General features: G+C 38.6%; 1 protein-coding gene across 1 annotated transcript in view; it reads right to left on the reverse strand.

The window, feature by feature from the left end:
• LOC116311487 (basement membrane-specific heparan sulfate proteoglycan core protein-like) overlaps nucleotides 1–26,733 on the reverse strand; it is a 681,374-nt gene that overhangs the window by 25,058 nt on the left and 629,583 nt on the right. Inside the window, exons 10-12 of the mRNA XM_039599749.1 lie at nucleotides 15,424–15,705; nucleotides 9,444–9,710; nucleotides 6,249–6,509 (exon numbers count right to left, since the gene is read on the reverse strand). Of these exons, the coding sequence (XP_039455683.1) occupies nucleotides 6,249–6,509; nucleotides 9,444–9,710; nucleotides 15,424–15,705 (810 nt within the window). The remainder of the gene's footprint in view (nucleotides 1–6,248; nucleotides 6,510–9,443; nucleotides 9,711–15,423; nucleotides 15,706–26,733) is intronic.

Consider the following 26,733-nt stretch of genomic DNA (forward strand, 5'->3'; position numbering starts at 1 on the left):
TTAATGGTGTATTTAAGTAATTCATTATGGCAGTCCTGGCGTTCCATACATATCGCCCAGCCCTAACCTGAATTAACAGACCAACGTGTTCTGACAAACCATCCTACTTTGACAAACCGTCCTACCATAAGTAGTTTATGCACATTTCTGCTGTCACAGAGTAATTCCAGCACAAATTTAAGTTGGTATGATGGTTTGCCACTTAACTTTGCCCATCAGAGTATGCTTGTAGCTCATAATTATAAAGCCAGGACGGTTTAGCACTTCATTTTACCCGTCAGAGTATTTTTCTGGCTAATATTCACAAAGGTAGGATGGTTCGCCACATAATTTCGTGTTGTGCGCATGCGCAGAAACAAGGATGGTAGGATGGTTTGTCAGGTAGGATGGATTCCCAGAACACCGCGTCCAATAAAATGAGTCCATATTGTCATCTGCAGTTCATAGTTCATTAAGTGAAAAACATGCAGTGTGTGTTGTTCATGAGACCAGACTCTTTAACTCAAACCTGAAACCTCTAAGATTCATTTCAATAATGGACAACATGTACGGCTCAAATTGTGGTCATAAATATTTTGTACTTGTAAATCAAATGCGTATTTGTGAACTGAGTTTTGTTTTGTAACCTTGTAAATCAAAATATGTGAAAATTGTATGTTTGTGCATCTACAGATGAGAATGTGTGTGTGTGTGTAAAAAAGATTTGTGTTTGTATAAAAATATTTACACGGGTTACAATTTTTTTTGTTAAGGTCTGCTTACTGATTAGGGCTGGGTATCGCCACTGATTTCTAGAATCGATTCGATCCAATTCGATTCGATTCGATTCGATTCACTTCGATTCGATTCGATTAAATTCGATTCAATTCGATTCGATTCGATTCACTTCGATTCGATTCGATTAAATTCGATTTAAATCTGGGAAATTTTGACAGTCAGAAATATTATAATTCAGATCAGTACATTTACATATTTTTGTATCTATAAAAAGGAAGCTGACAAACAAGACTTTATCAAAGGTGTAAACCTCACATCAGATGCCTTTGTGTCAAAGTAGCTGAAGATAAAACACAGAAAAACATGAAGGTGGTTTTCCTGGCCTGGGATTTTATAAAAATATTCTGCAGTACATCAAAAACGAAAGAAACCCATTAATCAACATATGAACGTTACCTCTGACGTTACAGCGGTTTTATTAGAGACACGGCTAAGCGTTTTGCATTTTGCATAATTTTAAAAAGTTTAAATTTGTTCAGTATTGAACGGCAGAAATTAGGTTTTCATTTCGGAAGTATGTAAAACGAAAAAAAGGAAAAAACAGCGGCGGACAGCGCTGTAAACAACAGTAGACTTGTGCGTAACAAGCAAGCGAATAATGCAGAAAACAGATTTTTAGACGGGAAACTGTTCTTGAAGTACAGAGAGAGAGAGAGAGAGCTGTGCATGAAGTGTGTCTTTTATCGTGGTGGAAGCAAAACAGTAAAAGTCAGAGTGATTTCATGACAATGTTTATGTGAAGCGTAGTTTGGATCTTCTTTTGCTGCTGGTTCGGTCAATATTGTTTGGAGAGAGATAAAACTAACAGCTTTAGAATCAGCGCAAAAGGGCGTGAACACAAAGCGCGGACCGCCGACAGATCAGAATCAGCGAGCTGTCGGCTTTCAGCCCCGACCGTGTCCGTGCAGTTGTTGTGCCAAAAGTGATTGTCTGCCAGAAAGTGATTGCCGTCCGTGGGGCGCGCGCGCAGCCGCTTAAAAGCAGCAGCGCCCGTCGGGTGAGAAAGGCGACATCTCACTGATTCTGATCCATGGTCCGCGCTGTGTGTTTACGTCCTTGTGCAGAATCCGTGTACCTGCTCTCATTTACTGTTTTGGCTGTTTGGTGGTTGTTGAAATTTTGTGAGGTTTCACCTGAGATTCTGGCGTTTCGGGCAAAATAAATTTATATTAAAAAATCGATTCAGGATTTTAATGAATCGATTTCATGTTATCCAAGTCAGAATCGATTTTAATCGATGAATCGATTATTAAAACCCACCCCTATTACTGATACAAAGCAAAAACTATTTGTGATTTTATACCACACACAGTAATTTTGACCTGATTTTTCTTCCTTTCAGCTGATTGGTTAATGTCATATCAATCACAAATGTAACGATCCAATCAGAAAACAGATGGGTTTGGCTGCTTGGGGTGCTTTACTGAGCTTCAGGTCCTGGGAGGCTAATACAGTTTAGTGATGTGCGATACCACTGATTTCCTTTCCGATCTGATACCAAGTAAAATTCAGGGTGGTATCGACGATACTGATCCGATACTGATACTTTGTACAAAAACTTAATGTTTCATTGTATTTCATAATACAATATTTAATTGTATTATGTAATTGTAATAATATAGCTTCATAATGATTACAGGACATCAGACTACTTGTACTTATTGCTTAATATTAGGGCTGCTCGATTATGGCAAAAATGATAATCACGATTATTTTCAATTGAGATCTCGATTATTTGACGATATTGATTTAACAATAACAATGTATTGAATAATGGCTTTAAAGATTGTCAAAAAATAATATAAAATAGTGTGCAAATACTGATTACAGTGCAAATGTTTGCAATATAAAAAATAAATGAAAAATGTAAACATCTATGTTTAGTGAACTTCAAAATACTGCACAATATTTGATCCACGTCTGACTCCGCGAACCCATAATGTTTCCACCAATGTTCCCTCAAATATTTCATGTGTCTGAGCGAACACAAACTCCCTGAGCGATCCCTTGGACCACTGTGAGCGACATCAGACGTGTGCACTGTGGTCACGCCAGCATCTAATCCATCCAAGTTACATGGTTTATTAAAATAATCAAATTACAGCATTTACATTTATGTTAGACTACTTTTAATTAACTGCTTTAGCCCACTTACAATGAAAATTTAAAAAATCCTGTTCATGACCTGTGTAGTATGTTAACACTATTGGAAGTAAAAATAACTTGAAGTCCAATTTTGAAAACAACTTTCTTTCTTTCTTTTTTTTTTTCCATAAAGCTCTGACTTGTATTATGAGTCTGTGGTCTGGGAGAGAGTCCTGTAACTGTCTGCAAAATACAGTATATAATGACCAATGTTGGGCAATTAATTATATAGTTACTACTTCAAAAAAGTAACTCAGTTTGGCAAACAATGTTTTTTGCAGCTATTTTTTTTTAAATGCAGCCAGGGCATTTTTAAATAAACATTTCAAACTATTTAGAGAACAATCAGCTGTTCTGCATCAAATTTGATGCCACACAAATTATTTGTGCCACTCCAAAAAATAATTTCTGTCCACTATGAGATAAAGGAGAACAACAGCCTGATACCTGCAGGCCTGACAACAGGAGATGTATCACTGCTGTAACACCTGTAACATTCAGCAGTCGCCTCATTGTTCTGACACACACAACAAAACTATTGACTACACTGCACACTAACTACACACTAACTACACAAGATTTGCGCTAAACGTCGCAAATCTCTCACATCTCAGAACACCGCCGTCACTCCTAAAACTTCCCCCCGTTTCTTAACAACTAGATGCCACGTTGCCATATCATTTTTTGATTGGTCGACACGGTACTTTTTTCGACCAATAGGAAAGGGTGGGGGGGTTTTTGGTTTTGTTTTTGCTCACAGGCTGAGAGTGCTTTTGAGGTTTTTCTTATAAAACGCCGTTTTTACCGTTTCTTCCCGCAGTAAATATAAACAACGATAGTATTCAGGAAGAAAACCAAACATTGCATATATTTTTATCATAACTCTGGTTTTACGTGGCCTATCAACACAATTTAAAAACGGGTATAAAGTCCACACTTTTTCCGTCAATTGTTCCGTCTGTCCTGCTCACATCTCCAATGGTTGTACACGCTGTCATTAACGTGGCTTCACTCCACATCAGCCACGCCGCTTTGCCAGCTAAAACACCGGTGTCGGCACATAAGGACGCTGTCATAGCCTGTCAACCACGTTGATTAGCTGCGTATATACGAATGTGAATCGCATTATTGGCTGGACTATGGGATAAGGTGGCATCGTTCTAATCCCATACAGGAGCAGCCAGTCACTTACTGACTAACACTGCAAAACAGAATTGTTAAAGTTTTAATTTTAATTTCAATTCAGGTTAGATTTTTTTTTTGTGCGCAACGCAGATTTTCTGTGCGCAGAGACCGTGCCAGCAGTGCGCAATTGCGCACGTGCGCAGCTTAGAGGGAACATTGGTTTCCACACCACTGAAGTTGTTTTACCTCTCTTTTCAACCAACGGCATTCTTTCTTCAGCAGCCATTATCCTCTCCTCTCCAAATAACTTCTGCTTAGCTTTCCGAGCTTTCAGAGCTTCCCTCGGGTCCTCTTAATTGTTGTGACGCATGTTCGAAACGCAGAGAGGTGCGCTTGATTTGCCACACGGAGCAGCGCGAGAGTAAATCACGAGGGAGGTGCTAATAATCGGCTCAGTCATTTTTAATGATCGTTGAAAACCCAGATCGTAATCGAGATTAAAATTCGATTAATTGACCAGCCCTACTTAATATTGCAGAATAATCACATAGAAATAAAAAAAACTTGAAGTTGTGTGCTATTTGAACATGTTGCTGCCTGCAGGACTCCGCGAGAGACGTCTGTCTCGCCCTAGCAGCACCTGTCCCTCTCCTCCTCTTCAGTTCACCTCAACATACGCTCTTAATATTCTGTGATATGATTTACTCTGAGGTTTTTGACGAGGTTAGTGGTGTTGCCACAAAACCTCATTGTCTTGCCACATGTATCAAAAACCGCATCTTGGCTTTTTGTAGAGGTAAAATACGTCCACACATCACCCTGTTTATGAACAGCCATTGTTGTGAGTGCACACGCCAGAGGCTGCATCACATTTATACAGCCGTATTTTGCATATGACTATGAAAGGCGTAAGAGGAAGTAGTTCCTCCCAATTTAGACGATCCGAATGATATAGTTTCTTTCCACTGTGTTCCTTTTAATGATAAACTACAAATTTACTCCAAAGTACTAAAATATCGATATTTTAATATGAGAATCGATTTTATAACATAAATTACTGGTATCGGAAGAATCGATATTTCAATATCGATCCACACACCACTAATAAAGTTTGAAGCTGGAGGATCTCTATATAAATATCCCATACAAGCTAAGTCCATTAACTTTCAGTAGCTGTTGAAATGATAAAGTTGTGGTATGTCAGTGGTTAGAAATACCATTATTATTTTAGGATTAGTTTAACACAAAGTCAGTGCTGACCCGGGATTATTGCTGTGAGTCACAGTGCGCAGCATAAAGGCCCGTTCACAGCGGACGCAGCATGTGCTGCTAATGCTAAACGCTAACTAAAAGCAAAGGATCCAGAGTTTGTTGTGCTGCCACTGAGCTCTACCTGTACTAAATGTTTCTTGTAGTTTCTATCTCTGACTTTATGTCCTCTACTAGAGTTTGTGATGTTTTATCTTTAATTGTTTAATAAAAACATGTATCGCTAATTCATAACGAAGAAAGCTTTGTAACTCTCCCCACTAGTGAAGACTGTCATTTCCACAACACTGCTTTCCCCCCGAGGTCCGCAGCACTGTTGAAAAGGCTCTGGAGGTCCCTGTGTAAGCACGTAAACCTGTGACACAAACATCACCGAACTGGGACAAACACAGACTGTTTTCCTGTTCTGTAGAGCTGCACAGCAGAGAAGTTACTCTGATATGTTTTTTGTCTTCACTGTGAGTAAAAAGTTGCTTTTCACGTTTTTTTTGTTGTCAAACTGAAACCAAAATATTTTAGTGAGCAGCACAAAAGAATCAGCTACAAATCTGCAAGAAAGTGAGAGTTTCCACTTATTTTAACAAAACGAATTATCTGTACAGAACATCTTCAACTTACATGATACAGTCAGTCCAGTAATTTTACTCCAATGTGTTAACAAATAGTCCCTTGTGCCCCAGCAGCTGTACAATCCACTGTCAGACTCAGTAACTATGATGATTCTGTATTCACTGGATGTTGGAGGTGTGTTTAACTTTACTGTATGATTACTGTATGTTGTTATAATTAAATTAAATGCTGTTTTATGCTACTTTTGATACAAGATTAAAAACAAAACCTGTAGTGTTGTTGAAATACAAAGTATTTTGTTGTGTTTTTGGATGAAGCATTGTGCAGTATAAATTAAAATGTGTGAAATGTGTCCAACTTACATAATACAGTTAATGTGTCACTCCACTTCGTCCAGGAGAAGCTTCTTTTACCCCGGCAGCTGTATCCTCCACTGTCAGACTTAGTAACTGTGATGATTCTGTATTCATTGGATGTTGGAGGTGTGTTTAACTTTACTGGTCTCCATTCATACGTCCACTGAGCTCCTTCACCTCCCTGAATCTCACATCTGACAGTGACTGTCTCACCGCTGTATATCTGAGGCCAAGGTGGCTGCAGGGTCACAGTGGGCTTAATGTGAACTGTTCACATAATAATGATCCAGTTAGAAGAGAAACATAAAAACTCTGCTGTTTATAACATAAGAGTAGAGTCACTGCAAAACAGCTGATTCACATGCAAACAAGTTAAACATTTAAAAAAGTCACAACATAAAAGTTTCAAACTGTAACACAATATTTTCAGTAAAATGTAAAAGGTAAAGTCTTTACTTTGCACATTTTTTGTTTAGATTCCAAAAAATTACAGATTATTTTTTCATGAGCTGACAGCAGATTAAGAAGACTGGAAGAAATTATCATGTGAGAAATTGTTACGGCACTAGCAGGGCCGCCTCCTGAGGTTGTCTGTGTGGGCGTGTCCGACCATCTCTCCTGCCTTAGCTCGTCTGGGATATTTGAAAAGGGAGCTTCAAGTTGGATTTGATTATCTTGCTTTGTCACCTTTTTGATAACCACAACTTCCCAGTTAAGTTAGGTGAGTGTCCAGCTGAGCTTCGTTTTAAGTTCTTCCTTCGGCCACTCTTTTATTATTTTGCCTTTCTTATCTTTGGAGTAATCCTGGGCGGGGATAAGTTCCCTGTTGGGGGTAGGCAATTCAGGGCTCCAGTCGCTGAAGCTTTGCCTTTCAAGTCGCCTCGAGCCCAGCACGCTCCAGAAGATAGGTAGGTATAGTTTGGTGTGCTTAGGAACTGGGTAAGTTGTATTTGTTAATGTGTATGCAGCAAGAGGTGAGTTGGTCAGTTAAAGTAAGTTGTGTAGTTCACCATTAATGGGTTAATTATTGGGTAGTCTCTGAGTGAGTTGGCAGAGGGGTGTGGTTGTGTCTTAATTAGGGTGTGTTTTCTAACCCTTCTCCGGCCCCAAAATGGATGATACAGCTATCAGTGCACAGGTGTCTAGAAGCTCGTTTGTAAGCAATAACATTCACCTGGTTCCAGTTTTCTGTGAATCCAGTGTTGAGAGCTTCTTCAGTGTGTTTGAAAGCATAGCAGCTGCATTATAGTGGCCTCAAGACGTGTGGGGGGTGATGTTGCTGTGTAAATTCACAGGTAAGGCTCAGGAAGCTTGTTCTGGTCTGTCTAGGCAGGACGGCCTAGTTTATGAAAAGATTAAAAGTGCCGTCCTCCAAGCCTACGAACTTGTACCTGAAGCCTATAGGCAGCATTTTCGAGGTTTGGAGTTGGCACAGGGTCAGTCCTATCTTGACTTCGTTAGGAACAAGGCGAAGCTTTTTGATAGGTGGTGCTCTGCAAGCCAGGTTATGACTTGGTCGTTATGTGAGCTTGTGCTGGTAGAGGACTTTAAGAACGCAGTGCCTGAGTGTGTTGCTTGTTATTTAAGTGAACAGAGGGTTTCCACTTTACAGCAGGCTGCCATACTGGCAGATGAGTTTAAGCTAACTCATGAAACAAATGCTGTAGGACATGATATCCCTGTGCCCCATAGTACGTCTTGGAGAGCTAGAAGTGAGCCAGCTAGAAAGGCTGAAAAAGTTGTGGTTTCAAGATGCAAACCAAACCTGTTTCTTTTGCCACAAACTTGGCCATCTTCTAGCTAAATGTCTGAAACTAAAACAGAAAACTCACTCAAAGCAAAAAGAGCCTGCCTTAAGAACAGTTAGTTGTGGTTCTCAAACCGACAAGGTTGCCAGGCCTAGTAAAAGGCTAAACTTGGAGCACAATTGCTCAGTAGCGCCCTGTGGTCATGGTCAGAGGTCAACTAACCCTGAGCTGCCGCTGGTTGACCATTTCTCATGTCCTCAAAATGACCTGCAGGGGGACAGACTGTGCATAAAACCACCACTAAGACCCGCAACCCTGGCTAACAAACATGCCTGTACCGGTGACTTGAGGAATCGCCTGCGAAGTGTTTCAGTAAGGCCCACTAGCTGTCTGCTGGGTTCTCCACATGTGATGCCTCAAAAAAGCCCTGGCTATCACATGGGACATTGTTTTGAAGGTCTGGGGCCACCCTCAGTCAGTATTTTGAACCCATTGAGATGGGATTGGCAGCTTCCACAGGCGATGTCTAACCGTTGCTATGGGGTTTGGTAGGTGGAAAGCCTGCAATTTGGTGATGAAACGGTTATGGACTTAATTGTTTTGGTTATCGTAATCATTTGACAAACCACGGGTTTGTATTTATGGGAGGGGGTGTTACGGCCCTAGCAGGGCCGCCTCCTGAAGTTGTCTGTGTGGGCGTGTCCGACCATCTCTCCTGCCTTAGCTGGGCCGGTGTCCTGCAGGTTTTAGATCTCACCCTGGGTCAACACACCTGAATCAAATGATTAGTTTATTACCAGGCCTCTGGAGAACGTCAAGACATGTTGAGGAGGTAATTTAGCCATTTAAATCAGCTGTGTTGGATCAAGGACACATCTAAAACCTCCAGGACACCGGCCCTCGAGGCCTGGAGTTCGACACCTGTGCACTAATGGATCTGTTCTACACTGGAGGTTCTTCTAGCTGTAGTATCATTAAAGACATTATGACACTCATGAACACCTTTTCATTAATTAAAATAAATGCCATTAACAACAATTACAGGAAAGAATCTAAGTGGAACCTGTAATGTAGCAGAACAGTCTCTAATAAAATGAGGTTATATTGTAGTCAAACCTGAAACGTTGAGGAATTAATGTAAAAATGCTAAAAACAAAGGAAGTAACTGATCTGCAGTGATAAACTCCACATGTGCAGCCATGAGGTCAAGATGGGACAGACTGGGATTATTACATTTGGCCTGAATTCGTCTATCAAACTAACAAAATCTTTTTCAGATGTTTCACTGAGTGATTATTAAATATCTTTATAATGACACTAAAATATATTTGAAACTACTTTTGATCCTAAACACAAAATTAACCTACAGTGCTGTTGAAAGACAAAGTGTTTGGTTGAATTGATGAAACATTGTTCAGTACAAATTAAAATATGTGAAATATGTCCAACTCACCTGTTACTCTCAATGTGGTGCTAACACTCCACTCTGTCCAGGAAGAGCTTCTTGTGGCCCGACAGCTGTATTCTCCACCATCAGACTCAGTAAGTCTGCTGATTCTGTATTCACTGGATGTTTCATGTATGTTTTTCTGGCCTCCTCTCCATTCATACGTCCACCGAGCTCTTTCACCTCCTTGAATCACACATCTGACAGTGACTGTCTCACCGATGTTTATCTGAGTCCAGGATGGCTGCAGGGTCACAGTGGGCTTAGGAGGAGCTGTTCAAATAGAAAATATCCCATCATCAGACTTATAGAAATATAAAATGATCATTAAAGCTTTCCTGGTTTTATTGCTCTTGTTAGTGGTAATCACATTTTTTTTCATCCCAGTGACAATTTAACTGAAAATCAACAATAAAAAGGTAAAAAAAAAATCAGATTAAACCTGGTAATTTACTGATATTTAGAATCTACCAGCAGAGTGACTGAAAACCAGGTGTGCACAAATCTAAACTGTGAGACTGATCAACACATAAAAACACAATATCATGTAAACAACTTCAGTCTCTCAGATTTTACATTGTTAAAAAAAAGAATTTTTATACTCAAATCGCACTATTTACTTATTTCTACATCTTTACTTTTGCATATTTATATATTTATGAACATATAATCCAGAGTTGTCAGTGGGCTGTGATTCTTCTGAATAACCTGAGACTTTACTTTCCTGTCGGGTATAAAATCCCTAACATACAAAATATCAGTTTTACTTTAACTGTTTTTAACTAATTACATTTTTACTTTTCTTTTTCACTGTTGCAAATATAAAAATTCCTGCGCTGTCTCATAGTGTAAGGCCCTATTTTCACTTTTTATGCTGCTCTAACACAACAATTTGCTTTGTGGATCAATGAAGTATCTATCTATCAGTATTGACCTGTTTAATGTGCATCATGTTGTAAACTCGCTGTGCTAACAGCTGGATTATTCATTCACAAAAGTGTGTAACGCACGCAAAAACCACACAGCTGCTGCTGAATTGAGGGTTTATTTTTACAAAGCTGAAAAAAAGCAAAAGCCTCACAATAAACACAGCTGAGCCAGGAAGCTAAAAGCATCAGGGTCTCCAAGGCCAAAATAACAAACAAAAACTCTCCCCCTTCCTAGAAACAAAACACAGGGTAAAATGTCCCTGATCAAGAACAGGGGCCCGTTCTTCGTACCTCGCTAAGTAAGTTAGCCGGATTTGAATGTTGACGATTTCGCGTGATCTTGGATCGTTCGGTTCTCCGAAGCTCATCTGGGACTTGCTGTCATAGCAACAGATCCGTAAGCGTAAACCTGCTCGGGAGCAGGTTTACTTTATGTAAACAGGATTAGATCGCGGCCACTCAGGTATGTCCGCTGCAGTTATATGAAAGCAACAGCGATATTTCGCCACTGTTTTACCATAAATAAATATTATCAATGTAACTAAAGATAATGCAGCATTTGATTCTTTTATTGATTTCATACAGATACATACAGGTCATTTCCTTAAAAAAGGGAAATGTACTATTAAGCATTCTATTACATGTATTTGAACATTCCAGATGTAATTCATATTTTAGAGTAGTAATAAAAATTACTTCGTGTAATCAAGATGAGAGACCACGACTATAAAAGCGAAGGTGGATTTGGGAAGTCTGTCGCAGCCATGTCCTGTCCGTTTGTACGCGAGCAACCCATTGCGGAAGGTGCAAGATTGATAAGGAGAGTTTTCAGAATTCAGCGGATATTGCGGGATAGACAGGATCCTTTAGCTCAGCGCGACAGTGTGCTCATAGAGAGATATCGATTTTCCCGTGAGGGTATTATTTACGTAACTCTCTCGCTATCTATCTATCTATCTATCTATCTAGAATCTCCCAACTTACTGTGCATGCTTCAGTCACCCCTTGCATGGGAACAGGTAAAAGTGATGGAGTGTTATGTAAAACTACACACAAAAAACCCACAATGTCAATAAATGTCACAGTACAAAAAGCCGGGGTGTGACGAGGGGGTGCAGGACCACCACCTGTCTTTATTTGCTCTGCCCTTTTCTTGGTTGCTGTTATAAACAAACAGATTATTTCAGGGTCTCTTTTCAAGAGACTAAAAGCAATATAAGTGATAAATATTACCATTCTGTCGAATATTCTTATATTTCACTTTTACTTCTTCCCATGTTCTAGTGGGTCCTGTTGTGGCTCTAATGTGAAAGAGGATATAATGTAATGTAATATAATAAATTACTTACGAGTTTAATTTGTCAGCAACTTTCTGCCAGCCCTCTCTCCTTGCTTTTGCAGCCTTTGCAGTGTTCCCCTGCGTTTTAATTAAACTCTGAAACTCCTGAAATCCCTCAATCAAGAGTTCTTGCTCTGCTGCCGTGAAATACTGAGCGCGCTCCTTCGACATCTTCGTCGACCAATCACAGGGTTGCCGATCAATGTTTCTACTATCGATGCGTAGCCCCTTTTAAGACACCCAGTGATCTCAGATTACTTCATCCAGCTATACTAATCGTCAACAACAGGTGTGTTCGGAGAACCGGATTAGCGAGCTCAAAGTTAGCGCGATGATTTGATCTTGGATGTGTCATTTGATCTTGGATGTAGTAAGCGAGGTACGAAGAACGGGCCCCTGGAAGATGCAATGTCAGACCTTCCTGGCTGTCCACAAAACAGGAGAAAACTGGGTCAATAAAAGTGGCAGAGAACCACTGTCTGCTTCCGCTCTGCTGAAAACTGATGAAAACTCCACATGTGCAACAACTGAGCTGAATAAACTGGGATCATTACATTTGTTTCATTTTTTATGAAATTGACTGAATATGTTTTTCAACTCCACATGCTTCTGTCACAGTCCGGGGTCTGTGAACCAGTGTTTTGATTTTGTATTACAGTGGTCCCTCGCTATAACACGGTTCACCTTTCGCGGCCTCGCCGGGACCGTGAGTCATTTGTTACCGGGCAGCAAGAGTTGAGGCTGGAGTGTGAAATTTATGGTTTTCAGAGTTTTTATTGTTAACTCGGTTTCCCTGGATCTTTTCCTGGTTGTTATGAGTAAATTATGAGCTTTGCCGGTGTAGCCCGAGAATACCCCGAGATTGCCACAACAGCACTAAAAACCCTGTTGCCATTTCTGACATAACTGTGTGAAGCGGAGTTTTCTGCAGTTGCAGCTTCCAAAACAAAATTGCGGAGCAGACTGAGCAAAAGCAACACACTTCAGGTGTCACTGTCCCCCATTATGTCCAGGTGGGACCGGCTCGTTGCAGAGAAACAAGCACAGGGCTCTCACTGATTTAGCGTCATGGTGAATTATATATTTTCATGTACTTTGTTTTTTTTCGTAGTTTTGTGTCTTATTTTGAAAGAAATATTTACGTGTTACCATAGTGATCAGAGAGCATCAAGGAGAGAGAGGATCTTACTCTCAATGTTGTTGGCGCATTTCAGGAGGACGCTGCTAATAAAGTTACACAAGTACACAGTGAATTCATGTTTATTATTAAATTTACAAAACACCACAGTTTTTGTCTTGGTCGTATCATTTTAATTTGATGTATTTATCCGCAACACCTTAAAGGCCGGTCCGTGAAAATACTGTCTGACATTATCCGGTCCGTAGCGCAAGAAAGATTGCGATAAAGGACGCTGCTGTCCAGTACAGAATGCGTTCAGCTTGTCAAATTTACACAAATCTTTGATCGCTAGCAGTGTGACTCTGAATTTCACAGGTTTGTGGCCAACTTTTATTTCTACAGTCCATTCATCTGTTCGTGTCTGTGTTTTTGCATTTACAGCCCCAGTGAACAGACTTGCCTGCTGATCCGTGGCTTCATCGGCGACAGTGTGCACTTTTCTCGATCTACACATTCTGGCAAAGTGATTCATTTTCCCGCAGTTCTTGCACTGTTTGCCATAAGCAGGGCATTGGCGTGATGCATGCTTAGTTCCACATCGTTTGCAATTAAACGTGCTTGCTTGGTCTTTGTCGTTCGGTTTCATCTTACCTTGTCTGTCTTTTTGCATGTCTGCTTATGTCTCACTGCATCTACGTCTTTACTTTCATGTGCAGAGACTTGAGCATTGTGATCCTCCTCATGCATTTGCTTGATTTGAGCTTTAGTGGTTTCAGCTGCAACGCAAAGCTGAATTACTTTTTCGAGAGTAATGTCATCTTCTCTTAACAGCCTTTCTCTCATTGCATCCGATGTAATTCCACACACTACGCGATCTCTGATGAGGGATTCTTGCATTTGGACAACTCAGCTTTAGCTCCGTGATGTACTGGCTAATTGGCATATCCTCTTGCACACACGTGAAAAACTTGTACCTTTCATAGGTTATGTTCTTCTTTGGGTTACAGTATTCCTCAAATTTCTCCATTATTTTCGTCAGCTTATGCTCATCACCATTTTCCGCAAACGTGAAGGTATTGTACACTTCAACCGCCTCCTCTCCAGCAACGTGAAGAAATAGTGAAGACTGTACCTTGGGTGGCTTGCTAGCACCTCCTGTAGCCGCGAGATACAGCTCGAACCGTTGCCGAAACCGTCTCCAATTTTCCGAGAGGTTCCCCTGCAGCAAATCAAGCCCTTCCATGTGTGCGACACTCTTGTATAGCCTTATCAGTTCACTTCTGACACCATGTTACGATATTAGTTCAGGGAGCAGACATGACACCGTCTTAGGTTTTAGCCATCACTTTTTTATTATATCTCCACACCACCCTCCGGTGGCTTCACCATGAACTGCACCTTAAACAACAACTGTTCACTCATATCATGACAAAATGTTCATGCCTGTCTGAGAAAAGTGAATAAGTGTCTAGTGATGGGTTTTACAGCCTTAAAACATCTATAATAATTGTAAAAAATAAAGTTGGCTACTTCGCGGATTTCACCTATCGTGGATTATTTTTAGAATTTAACTCCTGATATAAACGAGGCAACACTGTGTTTTCTTGTTCCCCAGTCAGTCGTGTCCAGGGTTGGTATCGTCACTGATTTCTAGAAGTCGATTCGATTTGAATCGGGGAAATTTTGCCTCAGACAGTCAGAAATATTATCATTCTGATCACTTATCAGTACATATCCATATTTTTATATCTATAAAAACAAAGCTGACACTTGTGAGACTTTATCAAAGGTGTGAGCATCACAGCAGGTGCCTGCTCTCATTTACTGTTTTAGCTGTTTGGTGGTTGTCGAAATCTTGTGGTTTAACCTGAGATTCAGGATTTTAATGAATCAATATCACGTTATTCAAGCTAGAATTGATTTTAATCGGAAAATAGATCATCAAACCCACCCTAGTCGTGTCTTTTGTCTCTCTGGTCTCTGTGCTCCGTGTTCCCTTTGTTCAGTATAGTCCGTGTCTGTGTTATACTTGCTGTTTTACTTTGACGGTCGCTTGTCCTTTGTCACTGTTTCTAGTTTTGCTTCACCCTGGTCTCGACTGTTCTCCCCTCATGTGTCTCATTCCCTCATTTCGCTCAGTGTATTTTAGACCTGTGTTTCTCTCGGTCAGTGTCATGTCGTCCCCTCACCATGCTGCGTGTTTCCGTGCTCACTGAGATCTCTGTCGCTAGTTTACAGGTTTCCCAGTGTTTTTGTTATTAGTTCCCAGTTTTTAGTTTCATTTTGTTTTTGCAAGTTTTTCTCTTTTCGTGAAAATTCTACCACTGCAATAAAGCAGCATTTTAAGTTCATTCCTCTGTTGATTGTTTTGCGTTTGTGTCCTACATCCTCTCTGCCACACAGCCGTATCATAACAGTTTCACTGTGAGTGATTGCTGTGGATTTTATGTAAAACTTTAAAATTTAATTTACGCTACTTTTGATACTAAAATGAGAACAAAGCCTGCAGTTTTATTGAAAGACATGATATTTTGTTGTTTTTGCATTAAATATTGTGCAATAGAAATTAAAAACAAAGGTGAAATATGCCCAACTTACATAATATAGTCATTGTGATGATGTCACTCCAGTCTGTCCAGGAAGAACCTCGTCTACCCCGGCAGCTGTATCCTCCTCTGTCAGACCAAGTAGCTCTGCTGATTGTGTATTCACTGGATGTTTCATGTAATTTTACCCAGCCTTGTCTCCATTCATTCCGTCTCCATTCATACGTCCACTGAACTCCTTCACCTCCATGAATCTCACATCTCACAGTGACTGTCTCACCTCTGTATATCTGAGTCCAGGATGGCTGCAGGGTCACAGTGGGCTTAGGAGGAGCTGTTCAAATAAAAAGATATCATTAGCAGACTGATCATTTGACTTGAAAATCAACAATAAAACTTTTTGTTTTTATTAAATACATTAAACCAGGTAATTTACTGATCTTTATATTTGACTGTTTACTTATTTCTACATATTTGCATTTACATATTTATACATTTATGAACATGTAACCTATCAGCTGTAAGTTAGCTGTTGTTTGCAAACAATGCTGTTAAACCTCCAATATATCCAAATAATCTTCATTCAGAAAAAAATTCTTTCTTTGCCATAAATTCATGATATTTAATTTGGGAATTACAAGATGAACAAATCAAAAAACTGCTGTTATGAGTAAACATACCAGCAGTTAGAGAAAGGCTAACGTAGCAGAGCAGTCTCTCCTAAAATGAGGCCAAATTGTAGTCAAATGGAAACTTTGAGGAATTAGAAAAAATAAAAATGCTAAAACAAAAGATCTGCATCATGACACTGAGCTGCAGTGATGAAAAGCAACTGAGCTGAATAAACTGGGATAATTAAATCTGAATTTAGTTTTTCAACAAATGTACTGAATATGTTTTTTCTTACAACTGTATGTTGTTATAGTTAAATTAAAAGCTGTTTTATGCTACTTTTGATACAAAATGAAAAAACAAAACCTGCAGTATTGTTGAAATACAAAGTATTTTGTTGTGTTTTTGGATGAAACATTGTGCAGTATCAATTAAAATGAGTGAACTGTGTCCAACTTACATAATACTCTGAATGTGAACTTGAACCAGCCCGCTGATATCTGAAGAAGGAGGTGAGTCTTTTATGTCAAATGTGTCTAGTTGAGGGAGGCCCCTTGGAAATTGTATTTTTTTACACTATTTATTTGGTAATCAAAGAGTAATTTGAAGGGCAGACTGTGCCAAAGTTCAGGCAAAACAATCACAAAGGCCCAGTCTTAGTCTTAGCCTGTGTTTGTTAGGATGCCTGGGTCGTTGACCCAGAGTTTTGAGTTTATTATATTATTTATCATTTCTAGTCTTTGGTTTCTTTGTTAGAGTTCTGTCTTATGGTTTATGTCTCTGTTCCCTCTGTTGCAGTGTCTGCCTGTAAGTCTGTGTCTTCAAGTTCAGTCTGTGTTATGTTTCCTGTTTTACTTTGGAGGTGCATATCTTATGTTAATGTATCTGGTTTTGCTTCCCCTGTTTCGTTAGGCCTGATTTGCCCCAGCTGTGTTTCCCTCCTGTTACCCATTCCCTGATTGCTCCCTCTGTGTATTTAAGCCCTGTGTTTCTCTGTGTCCGTGTCGTAATCTGCCCTTATTCTGCTGTGTGTTCTGTCTGTGTAAAGTTTACCTTGGAGTCTCAGATTTGTTAGTTTTTTGGAGTTCAGCATTAAAGCTGTATTTGAGTTCACGTTTCGTTTCCGTGAGTCTGCATTTTGGGTCCTTCATATCACCACTCCTGCCTGCACACAGCCTTTTCATAACAGTGTTTTAGTCTGCTTCTAGGAACAATTAGAAGCAACTTATCAGCTGACCTTAGAGTTCTGTTTGGAGTTTGTTTATTTAAACGATCAGAGAGCTCTGAGGGAGTGAATCCATTCAGAGACTTAAAAACAACCAATTAAACAATCACAGCCTGCTGCTACCAAAATAAAGCATATCACACTAGCATGGATGAAGTAAATGCATGAATTACTTTCTCAAAGTGAGCAGATGACAAAATGTCCTTCATTTTTGCAAAGGCCCTCAGGAGGCAGAGTCTGGCTTTTACAACAGAACTTATTTATTTCTCAAATGAGAAACTGTCATCAAAGATCACCTGCAGAGTTTTTACAAAGGGAGTTCTGAACTTTTTCAGAGGAACAAGGTTACACTTAAGAGCAAAACGAGGGTCAGAAGGTTCAAATAATACAATCTGTTTTTTGATTGTTTACATATTTAAAAAATGTTTTGCCAACCATGATTTTATGTCATCACAGCAGTCTAGCAAAACTTTTAAATAGACTGTAAAACTTTTTTTAATGTCATCTGTTGGAATGGTGTTTTATAGGAGTTTGATGGGCAGCAAACATTAAAATCCCGAAGAGTTAAAATGCAGTCAAATCTTTATATGATTCCAAAGAAAAGGGTGGAAATAAAATCCTTGTTTAACTTGAGGGGATGATAAACAAGCACAGGAGGAGACAGATCCACCATAAATAATTATAGTTCAGAGCTGCCATAAATATCAGCAGTGAGGTGTTGGCATATAAAAGGGTTAAAATAGATGCAAGACCTCTGCTGTAACCAGGTTCCTGCAGGAAGCTGCCTGTGACTGTTGCAGGTGGTGAGAGCTTTCAGTCAGCTGAAAGAATTAAAACCTTTTTAGTTCCACCAGGTCTCAGCACAGAGACATATTTTAATTGGCTTTTCTTTGTTTAAAAATGTTTATCCAAATAATTATTTAGGTTATATTTGCCACTATTTAATAGCATAACTACAAACAGTAATTTAAGCAGTAAAAATGTCTTCTGCACCATTTTATAGATAAGAATTTAAATTTCAATCATTAAAAATACAAAAATGTAATAAATAGTTTGTACACATGTCATGGGTCTTGTGCACAATTTAAAAAGAAATGAAAAATAAAACAGTATCTAATCATAATATTTATCCATGTCTGCACAGTGTTATATTTTTAGGATCGGCATGGTTTGCAATATTAACGTGTCTCTGTGGTTCCTCTGAATCCAGGTGTGAGGACATAAGACATGTAAATAGTGTCTTTGTCTTTAAATGAGAAAACATTTTTTATTCTTTTTGAATTATTTCCTAAAAGATAAATATATGACTGCTTTTGTCTTGTGATAAGGAGACAAAACTGTATTTTTCTTTCACTTGAATTTTTGTTGTTGTTGTCTTGAAATCTTCCAGCAGAGATCAGCTGGTGGCAGCATGTGTTCAGGAGATTCAGTGACAACGTTACAGTTTTGTCTGAGTGTAGCTGGAGGACATTAGCTGACATTTAGTTTGAACCTCACACAGACAGTCATTAAGAGAAATCATCACAGGTCACATGGTCTAAGTGCAAGTACTGTGTATGTGTGTCATTAGCATGAACATGAAAACATGCAGCATGTGTCTCAATTATCTGTCCAAGAAGAAGCATAAATAAGACTGAGCCCCTTCTAGTGTACACAGCAGTAGATTTGCCACCATTTGTTTTCTACAACATTTGATATAAATTAACTTTTTTAGCAGCGTCTTCATGCTGAGACTTTGTAAAATAATCATAAATGTAAACGTGTGACAGGAAACAGTTAAAAACATTAAGCAGGCTGGGCCCAGCAAAATGTATAACTTATAAAAACCTTATGAAGCAGGTCTTTAAGAAATTATGTTCTGACATTTAACAAAACCATTATTTGTGATTCATTTAATAATCTCTAATAAAATGAGGCCAAATTACAGTCAAACCTGAAACTTCAATGAATTAACTTCAAAAATGCAAAAAACAAATGAACTAACTGATCTCAGTAGCTGCACATGTGAAGCTACTGAGGTGAAGAAACTGGGAAAATTACATTTGTATTTCATTTTTTCTCCATACTAACAAAATCTTTTTCATTCTTCAGATGTTTCATTTTGAGTGATTACTGTTTTGATAATAAACAAAAAAAGCCTTCAGTGTTGTTGAAAGACAATTTTTTTTTAAATCTTTTTTAATAAAACATTCTGGAATATAAATTAAAACACATAGTGTGAGTGAAATATCTCCAACTTACGTTTTACATTCAGTGTGATGATATTACTCCACTCTGTCCAGGAAAAGCTTCTTCTACCCCGGCAGCTGTATACTCCACTGTCAGACTCAGTAGCGCTGATGATTGTGTATTCATTGGATGTTGGAGGTGTGTTTAACTTGGCTGGACTCCATTCATATGTCCACTGAGCTCCTTCACCTCCCTGAATCTCACATCTGACAGTGACTGTCTCACCGCTGTATATCTGAGTCCAGGATGGCTGCAGGGTCACAGTGGGCTTAGGAGGAGCTGTTCAAATAAAATATATCATTAGCAGAATTATAGAAAATCCTCATTGAAACTGCCCTGTTTTTTTTTGTTGTTGTTTTTTTTTTTGCTCTTGTTAATGATAATTATCATTTTTAATCATTTTTATTTGAAAAATTAAAAAAGGTAATTTGATGATATTTAGAATCAGCAGAGTGAATGACAACAATCAATAACCCTGAGTTTTCTGTTTCTGTCTCACTTTGTGTCTTCTGTGTGTTTTGGTCTTAATGTTGTTTTTATAAATCTGTGGAATAATCAAAACATCTATTCTGTATAGAAACGTTTTGTTCTGTGGCTGATTGTGACTCAGAGAAAATGGATGTCTTTTCATGTTGGGTCTCTGCCTTGTAGAGAGGACATGACAGTAATACAGCTGAGTTTCTTTTATTCCTGATTTTTTTTGCTATTGTCTGAAATGTTCCAGCAGAGAAGCAGCTGATGGCAGCATCTGTTCAGCATCTGTTCAGCATCTGTTCAGCGTCTGTTCAGCATCTGTTCAGCCAAAGTGTTTCAACAACAACATTTAAAGTTTTGTCTGAGTTTATTTGGAGGACAGTAGCTCACATTCAGTTTTGAAACATTGATGCAAACTCTGCATTTGCAGCAAAAGACATAAAGAAATTGGGAAAGTTTATTATTTCATGTGAAAAAATGTGATTTTTTTCTATTCCAGATGTTTCACTGTGAGTGATTACTGAATGGTATTATAATGGCATTAAGCACTGTTGTACAAAGCTTTAGACACTAAACTAAAAAAAGAAACACACAGTACTGTTGAAGTTATTTTGTTTTGTTTTTGAAATTAAAATGAGAGAAATATGTTCAACTTACGCAATACAGTCAATGTGATGACATCACTCCACTTAGTCCAGGAAGAGCCTCGTCTGCCCCGGCAGCTGTATTCTCCAGCATCAGACTCAGTAACTCTGCTGATTGTGTATTCTGTGGATGCTGAACGTATGTTTGACTGGCCTCGACTCCATTCATACGTCCACTGAGCTCCTTCGCCTCCCTGAATCTCACATCTGACAGTGACTGTCTCACCTCTGTATATCACACTGCTGTATAACTGAGTCTTGGATGGTTGCAGGAACACAGTGAGCTTAGGAGGAGCTGATCAAATTAAAATATATCATTAGCAGACTGATAGTTTTGACTTGAAAATCAACAACACATTTTAAAAATAAATTAAACCAGGTAATTTAATGATCTTTATATTTCACTATTTGCTTTTTTCTACATCTTTACATTTACATATTACACATTTATAAATATAATCCATGAGTCATCAGTTAGCTGTTGTTTGCTAACAATGCTGTTAAACCTCCAGTGATGGATTCAAAGCTGGAGGCTGCTCTGCTCTCATAAAGTGATTATTAGTTCATAAATGGTGAAATACAAAGTTTTCATGTGGCACCAAAGTCAAAACTAGACTGGCAAAGAAAAACTAAGAGTAAAGGTTCAGTAACCAGGAAAGGAGCACAAACTGTTTTTAAATCCCTCTAAAAATACAAAACAGCACCATGAACTCCTCTGTGTCTGTAAGTGATCTGAAGACTGAACAAAGGTGAAACGATGTACTGAGCCTAACAATTAATAATTTGACAGATTTAGTGGTTAAAGTGCTGGTGATTAGTGAATAGTGATTTCCTCTACAACTGGGAGAAGACCTTTTTCAACTCTCAAAAAGTTTTTTAAACTCATCAGTTTCCTGAATGACGACTGAATCGCTTTTAGTTGTGACTAAACTTGTGTTTCTTCTCCTTCCTCTGCAGGTGTAGATGCCTCCATCAGAGACAGAGATTGCACTCTTAGAGCTAAAAGAAATGATCTTATTTTCAGATGAGGTTTTTCTGAACTCATATTCTATGTCAGCAGAATCCTTCACATCACAGGTCAGCGTCACACTGCCCCCTGCTGGTGTGGTTGTGCTGTCTGCTGTCAGAGTGGCCTTGATTTTAAGTTCTGTAAGTTAGAAAAATATGAGGCTATTATTGTGGCCCTTTTAGTGGAAGAAGGAAAAACCCACCACATCTGCCACACAGATGTTCCAGCTGCAGTTTTATTTCCTACTGCAACTGTGACTCAAATACAAGGTGAAGAGCAGGTGAGCCTGGCTGAGTAATACGCCACCTGGTGGTTTGTTCTGAGTGTGACAGAAAGCCTGAGCCTGTGAGCCTGAGCTCAGGGTTAATGAACATGACTAACAGAAAACCTTCCACACTCATCTGTGGAACTGTCACAGCAGACGTGCAGCAAAAGTCACAAGTAATAAAACAGATAACTGGAAAGCAGGTGAGCTGTAACTTCACCACATGTCTGGATTTTAAGTGCTTCAGGCAAAACTTTAAGACTTTCCAGCTGATAATATCTGTGCACACAGATGTTTTGACATATTTACAAACCTGATTACACACACAGAGATAATAAAATGCACACAAGAGTTTATATATGTACACATGACTTTGCTACAGTAAAATCTCCAAACTAAGCTACTATCATAGAAACACCAAATTTGAGAAACAAGTATTTTGTGTCCATTCTTCCAGTAGAGTCCACAGACTTGTAAATATGTGTCTCTGTAACAATGAGTGGAGTGCAGAGGTGTGACCTCAAATGCAGGAAGCAAAATCACTTAAATAAAACTGAACTTTAATACCCAAATCGTCTAAAAATGAAAATACATACAAAGAATCAAAACGTAAAACTAGAAATAAATAAACTGTCAATAGCAACAACTAAGAGATGAACACACATGAGTGTTCACAAAGACTGAGAAGACACAGCAGGACAATTTAAACATGAAAGAAACCAAACCTTCAAATTAAAGAGGAAATAATTTTTTAAAAAACTAAACAAAAAGACGAGGAAGAAGCACTCAGACTAAAATGATGAAAGACTCTTGTGTATGTGAAGCCTTTTTCATTTATGACTTTAACAACTTTAAGAGGTTTTTTTCAAGAGGACACTGAGGCAGACAGCACACCATGACACTATAAATAACAGAGTAAAAATTCATAATAAGTGATTATTATGACTTAATAATAATCAGATTAGAGTTACCTGCATTTACCCTAAACTCATCACGCTGTGCTGTAATAAATTAGATTGATCCTCCAGTTCATTTTGAGGATTTTGAGAACTCCAAGAGTTAATACAAAAAAGGACACTAAGGCAGTCAGCACACATGCTAATATAACTGACATAATCTGCACTACATACACTCCTGCTGCAATCAGCTGTACCTGAGGTTCGTTGCTCTTTGGACTGATATCCCGATTCATCAGTATCTTGTGAATCATAACCGTGCTCTGTGAGGATGGACAGATAAATACTCATGAAAAGGAAATTAGTCAGTTTCAAGGCAACAAACTCTAGTAAATATAAAGTTTGTGTATCGGCTGAGTGAAACATCTGCTCACATGGTTGCACTCTTGATATGATCATTTTAATATCTTAACCAATAAATTCAGTGGAGTGTGAGCTGTATAATTTAAAATATTTTGTCCCTCAGGTTATTCCTGAAATATAGTTTGTTTCAAGTTTGTTATATGACGGGTCACATTTATTCATCCGCTTCTTCCTGGTCTGTCCATGTCAAAGTCCGCCATCTAGTGGTTAAATGGAGGAAGTGCCGAGTAATAATGGCTAGAGCGGGAAGGTGGTTGCTCCGTGTCTGTGATAGTTCTGCATCTGTTGCTCTTAAGAAGGGATAAAGTGTAAGTTTGGGCAGATGATGGATTGTTTCTACATATTAGTGCTCTGTCCTTCTTGTGGGTCTGTGAGGTTTGTTACATTACTACTGTAAGCTAACTGTTAGTGCTTTGTTTTGCCTGTTAGCATAAAACATGTCAGCATGTGGTTCTCCCTACATTACTTGACAGGCTTTATCCATTTATTGTTAATAGGGTTGCCAACCGTCCCTTGAAAAACGGAATCGTCCCGTATTTAGAAACAAAAGTACACGTCCCGTATTGAGCTAATAAAGGACGCACTTTGTCCCGTAATACAGTGAGAATCAAAAGTAGTCTATAAATGTTAATGGAATTAACACTTTGTTTGAAAACATCATTCCCAGCCCCTCTCTTGCTCTGTGACCAATGCGCTGACAGCACACTTACGCACAAGTATGACAATTCAGATGACCACTTATCTCACTGGTCGAGGAAAGGTCGCTTGCGGAGAAAATACCGGAAGACAACAGATGACCACAACAAGAAGCAAGGCCAACAGGGAAACAAACGCCAACACTGCGATGCAAGTCTCGGACGACAGTACACCTTAGACCAGCAATGTTTGTTCCCCTCCGAGGAAGAAAAAAAAATGCTGCAAAAGTACTGGGAGGAATGGGAAAAGGAAAACACCTGGCTGGAAAAAGTGCGCGATTACACCTATAAAGCGCACTGCACTGTGTGCAGGCGCACTTTTTCCATAGGCCATGGTGGACTGACTGACATCAAGCAGCATGCTTCTAGTGGTGGGCACATGAAGAAAATGAGGGGCGTGAAAGCTTGGGGAACCCTTAACCAATTTGTTGTCCACCAGGCAGAAGCAGATATGTTATGTAAACATTGTATTTTTTAATAATTGTTTTTTAATATGGGCATGTGCAATGAATATAAGATAAGATAAGAAGAACTTTACTTATCCCGAGGGAAACTCTTTTGTCACACACACGCTCAGTGCAGCAAGAGAGACAGAGGAACAGAGTAATAAGATGTACAATATTTACAATAGAATACAAGTATACAGTAATATACAGTAGCATAGTGCAAAATATATCAACGCTATGTGGCCAGAAGTGTGATAATATGATTTACTTTGTGTAATAAACAACTGCAAGGATAGATGATTACAACAAATAGATGACTAATACATAAAAGTGATACATAGATGAATAATGATGATGAGTTATGATGCGTAATCATGGGAACAAGCGGGTTTACAAACGGGAGCAGCTGATTAGCATTAGAAAAGCTGAAATAATACCTCAACTGAAGCCAGTTGCACTAAATGCACTAAATGTGCACTGTTACAAGAATGTTTTTTGTGCTATTGTTTTCTATTAATTTATATAATTTTAAGTTAAGCAGGACAGAGTTCTTTTAAAGAAAGATTTACTTATATTCTCAAAAGTTAAGCATGACAGGCTTCTCATTAAGAAAGAGACCTATTTTATTGTGTTAATGTTGTCATTTTGCGCTAAAAAATAAATGACTAAATGATCATTTGTTTCCCATGTGTTCATATCACAAAGAATATGCATCTACTTAAATCAACTTCAAGTCAAATGGTTAATAAATAATTTAACACACAAAAAAAAGAGCTAAAACAATTCACCACACTGGGAAGGGTGAAGACAATCGGGTCGCCCGGCCCTGGCCACGAGGTGTCCCTTATTTATTGTTCAGGGAGTTGGCAACCCTAATTGTTAATGTTATGATCTTGCATTGGTCATGTGACATTTGTGCATCTACACTGAGATTAAATGTACCTGCTCTGTTTTGTTGTTACAGTTTTACAGAATGAAAGTGGTACAAATGGTACATCAGTAAAAGCTCTGAAGAACGCCACAGTCTCCACATGGAGCGCTTACTGAAGCCATTTATGTTTAACTGCACAGGCTGAATAGAAGCATTGAGCCTGTGCAGAAGATAACATGTAAACACAGGGAGGATATTATTGTAGGAGATAACAGCTACATATATGAACAGGAAGAAAATAATCATTTCTTACCTTCAGCATTTCCACAGATGACAGTACTGAGCACTAAAATAATGAATAAAACCTCATCAGACATTTTACAACTGACAAGATCAAAACTAAAATAAATTAAGACATTATTAAAGATAAACAGTATTAACCAGTAATCTGTTTGTCAATAAAATAAAATAAACATAAAAAGTCTGTTGTAACACAGTGTGTAACTATAAGTGATGCAAAAAGCAGCAGTGTATCAAACATTTAAACACTTAAAGAATCACAAGTCTGCTTTGTTCCAGCTCTCAGGTAAACAGGTTAAAGCAGTGACACACTGTAATTCTCACAGATCAGAAACATTTTCATTAATCGCTGCCATTCAAACAATGTCAGACGTGTACTTACAGAAAAAGCCCATCATGCAGAGCAAAGAGTGCCCCATCGTCACATCCAGCCTGCTGCACTCTGATCCACAGATAATCACAAACAGTTTTACTTTACAGATAAAGGAGAAGTTGTGTTTAACATAGACATGACAAGAGTTTTTCTACAGGCTCTTATTCTGATTGGTCTCTCTGTGCTTCCTGCCCTTGCACACAAAACTTAAACAGCTCCTGTAGCTTTGACCGCAGCAGTTGGTTGACATCTTTATATTTCCTGTCCACTGCAAACATAGAAGCTTGTTTCTTGTGTTGTGTTGTTTCCTTTCTCTATAATATACAAAGCTGTTGTGTTGCTTCATGTAAGTATGTTTTGCCCTTTTGAGGTATTTTTTGGGTGCAATATTCACTAATATTTGTCTCCTGGCAGGTCTCTGCAGACTGGGAGTCACTGAGAGTGAATATACCAAAACAGCTTTTCTACTTTGGTGCCTGTATTTTCACTAAAGCCTTTTTAAATTTTATTTTTTCTCCTTTTGATTGTTTAACAGATGAATTAAAGTTAATTCTTACTTTAGGCTGCTTTAAAATGTGTTTATTTTATTTGACTCTTAGCTGAAACATCATCATGCAGTAATATAGTGAAAAGGCTCCTTTGACCTCAGACCTGTGAAAGTTTTCACCTTGTGGTTAAATTCTGGTTTTAAGTTTGATGGAGACCCAAACACAGGAAATGACTCAGTGTGTGGCTGAAGTGAGACTAAAGACCTTTATGTTTCACCAACTAAAGTAACAATTAAATTCATAGATAAATGTATTATGTGTTGTCATTTCAAAGTAAAGCAGGAACTCATTTATTCTGCAGACTGTTCTTTGTCTTGCTTTGACATGTATGTACAGATGCACACTGACCTTA

The sequence above is a fragment of the Oreochromis aureus genome, linkage group 3 (genome assembly GCF_013358895.1).
Source record: "Oreochromis aureus strain Israel breed Guangdong linkage group 3, ZZ_aureus, whole genome shotgun sequence".
Lineage (NCBI taxonomy): Eukaryota > Metazoa > Chordata > Actinopteri > Cichliformes > Cichlidae > Oreochromis > Oreochromis aureus.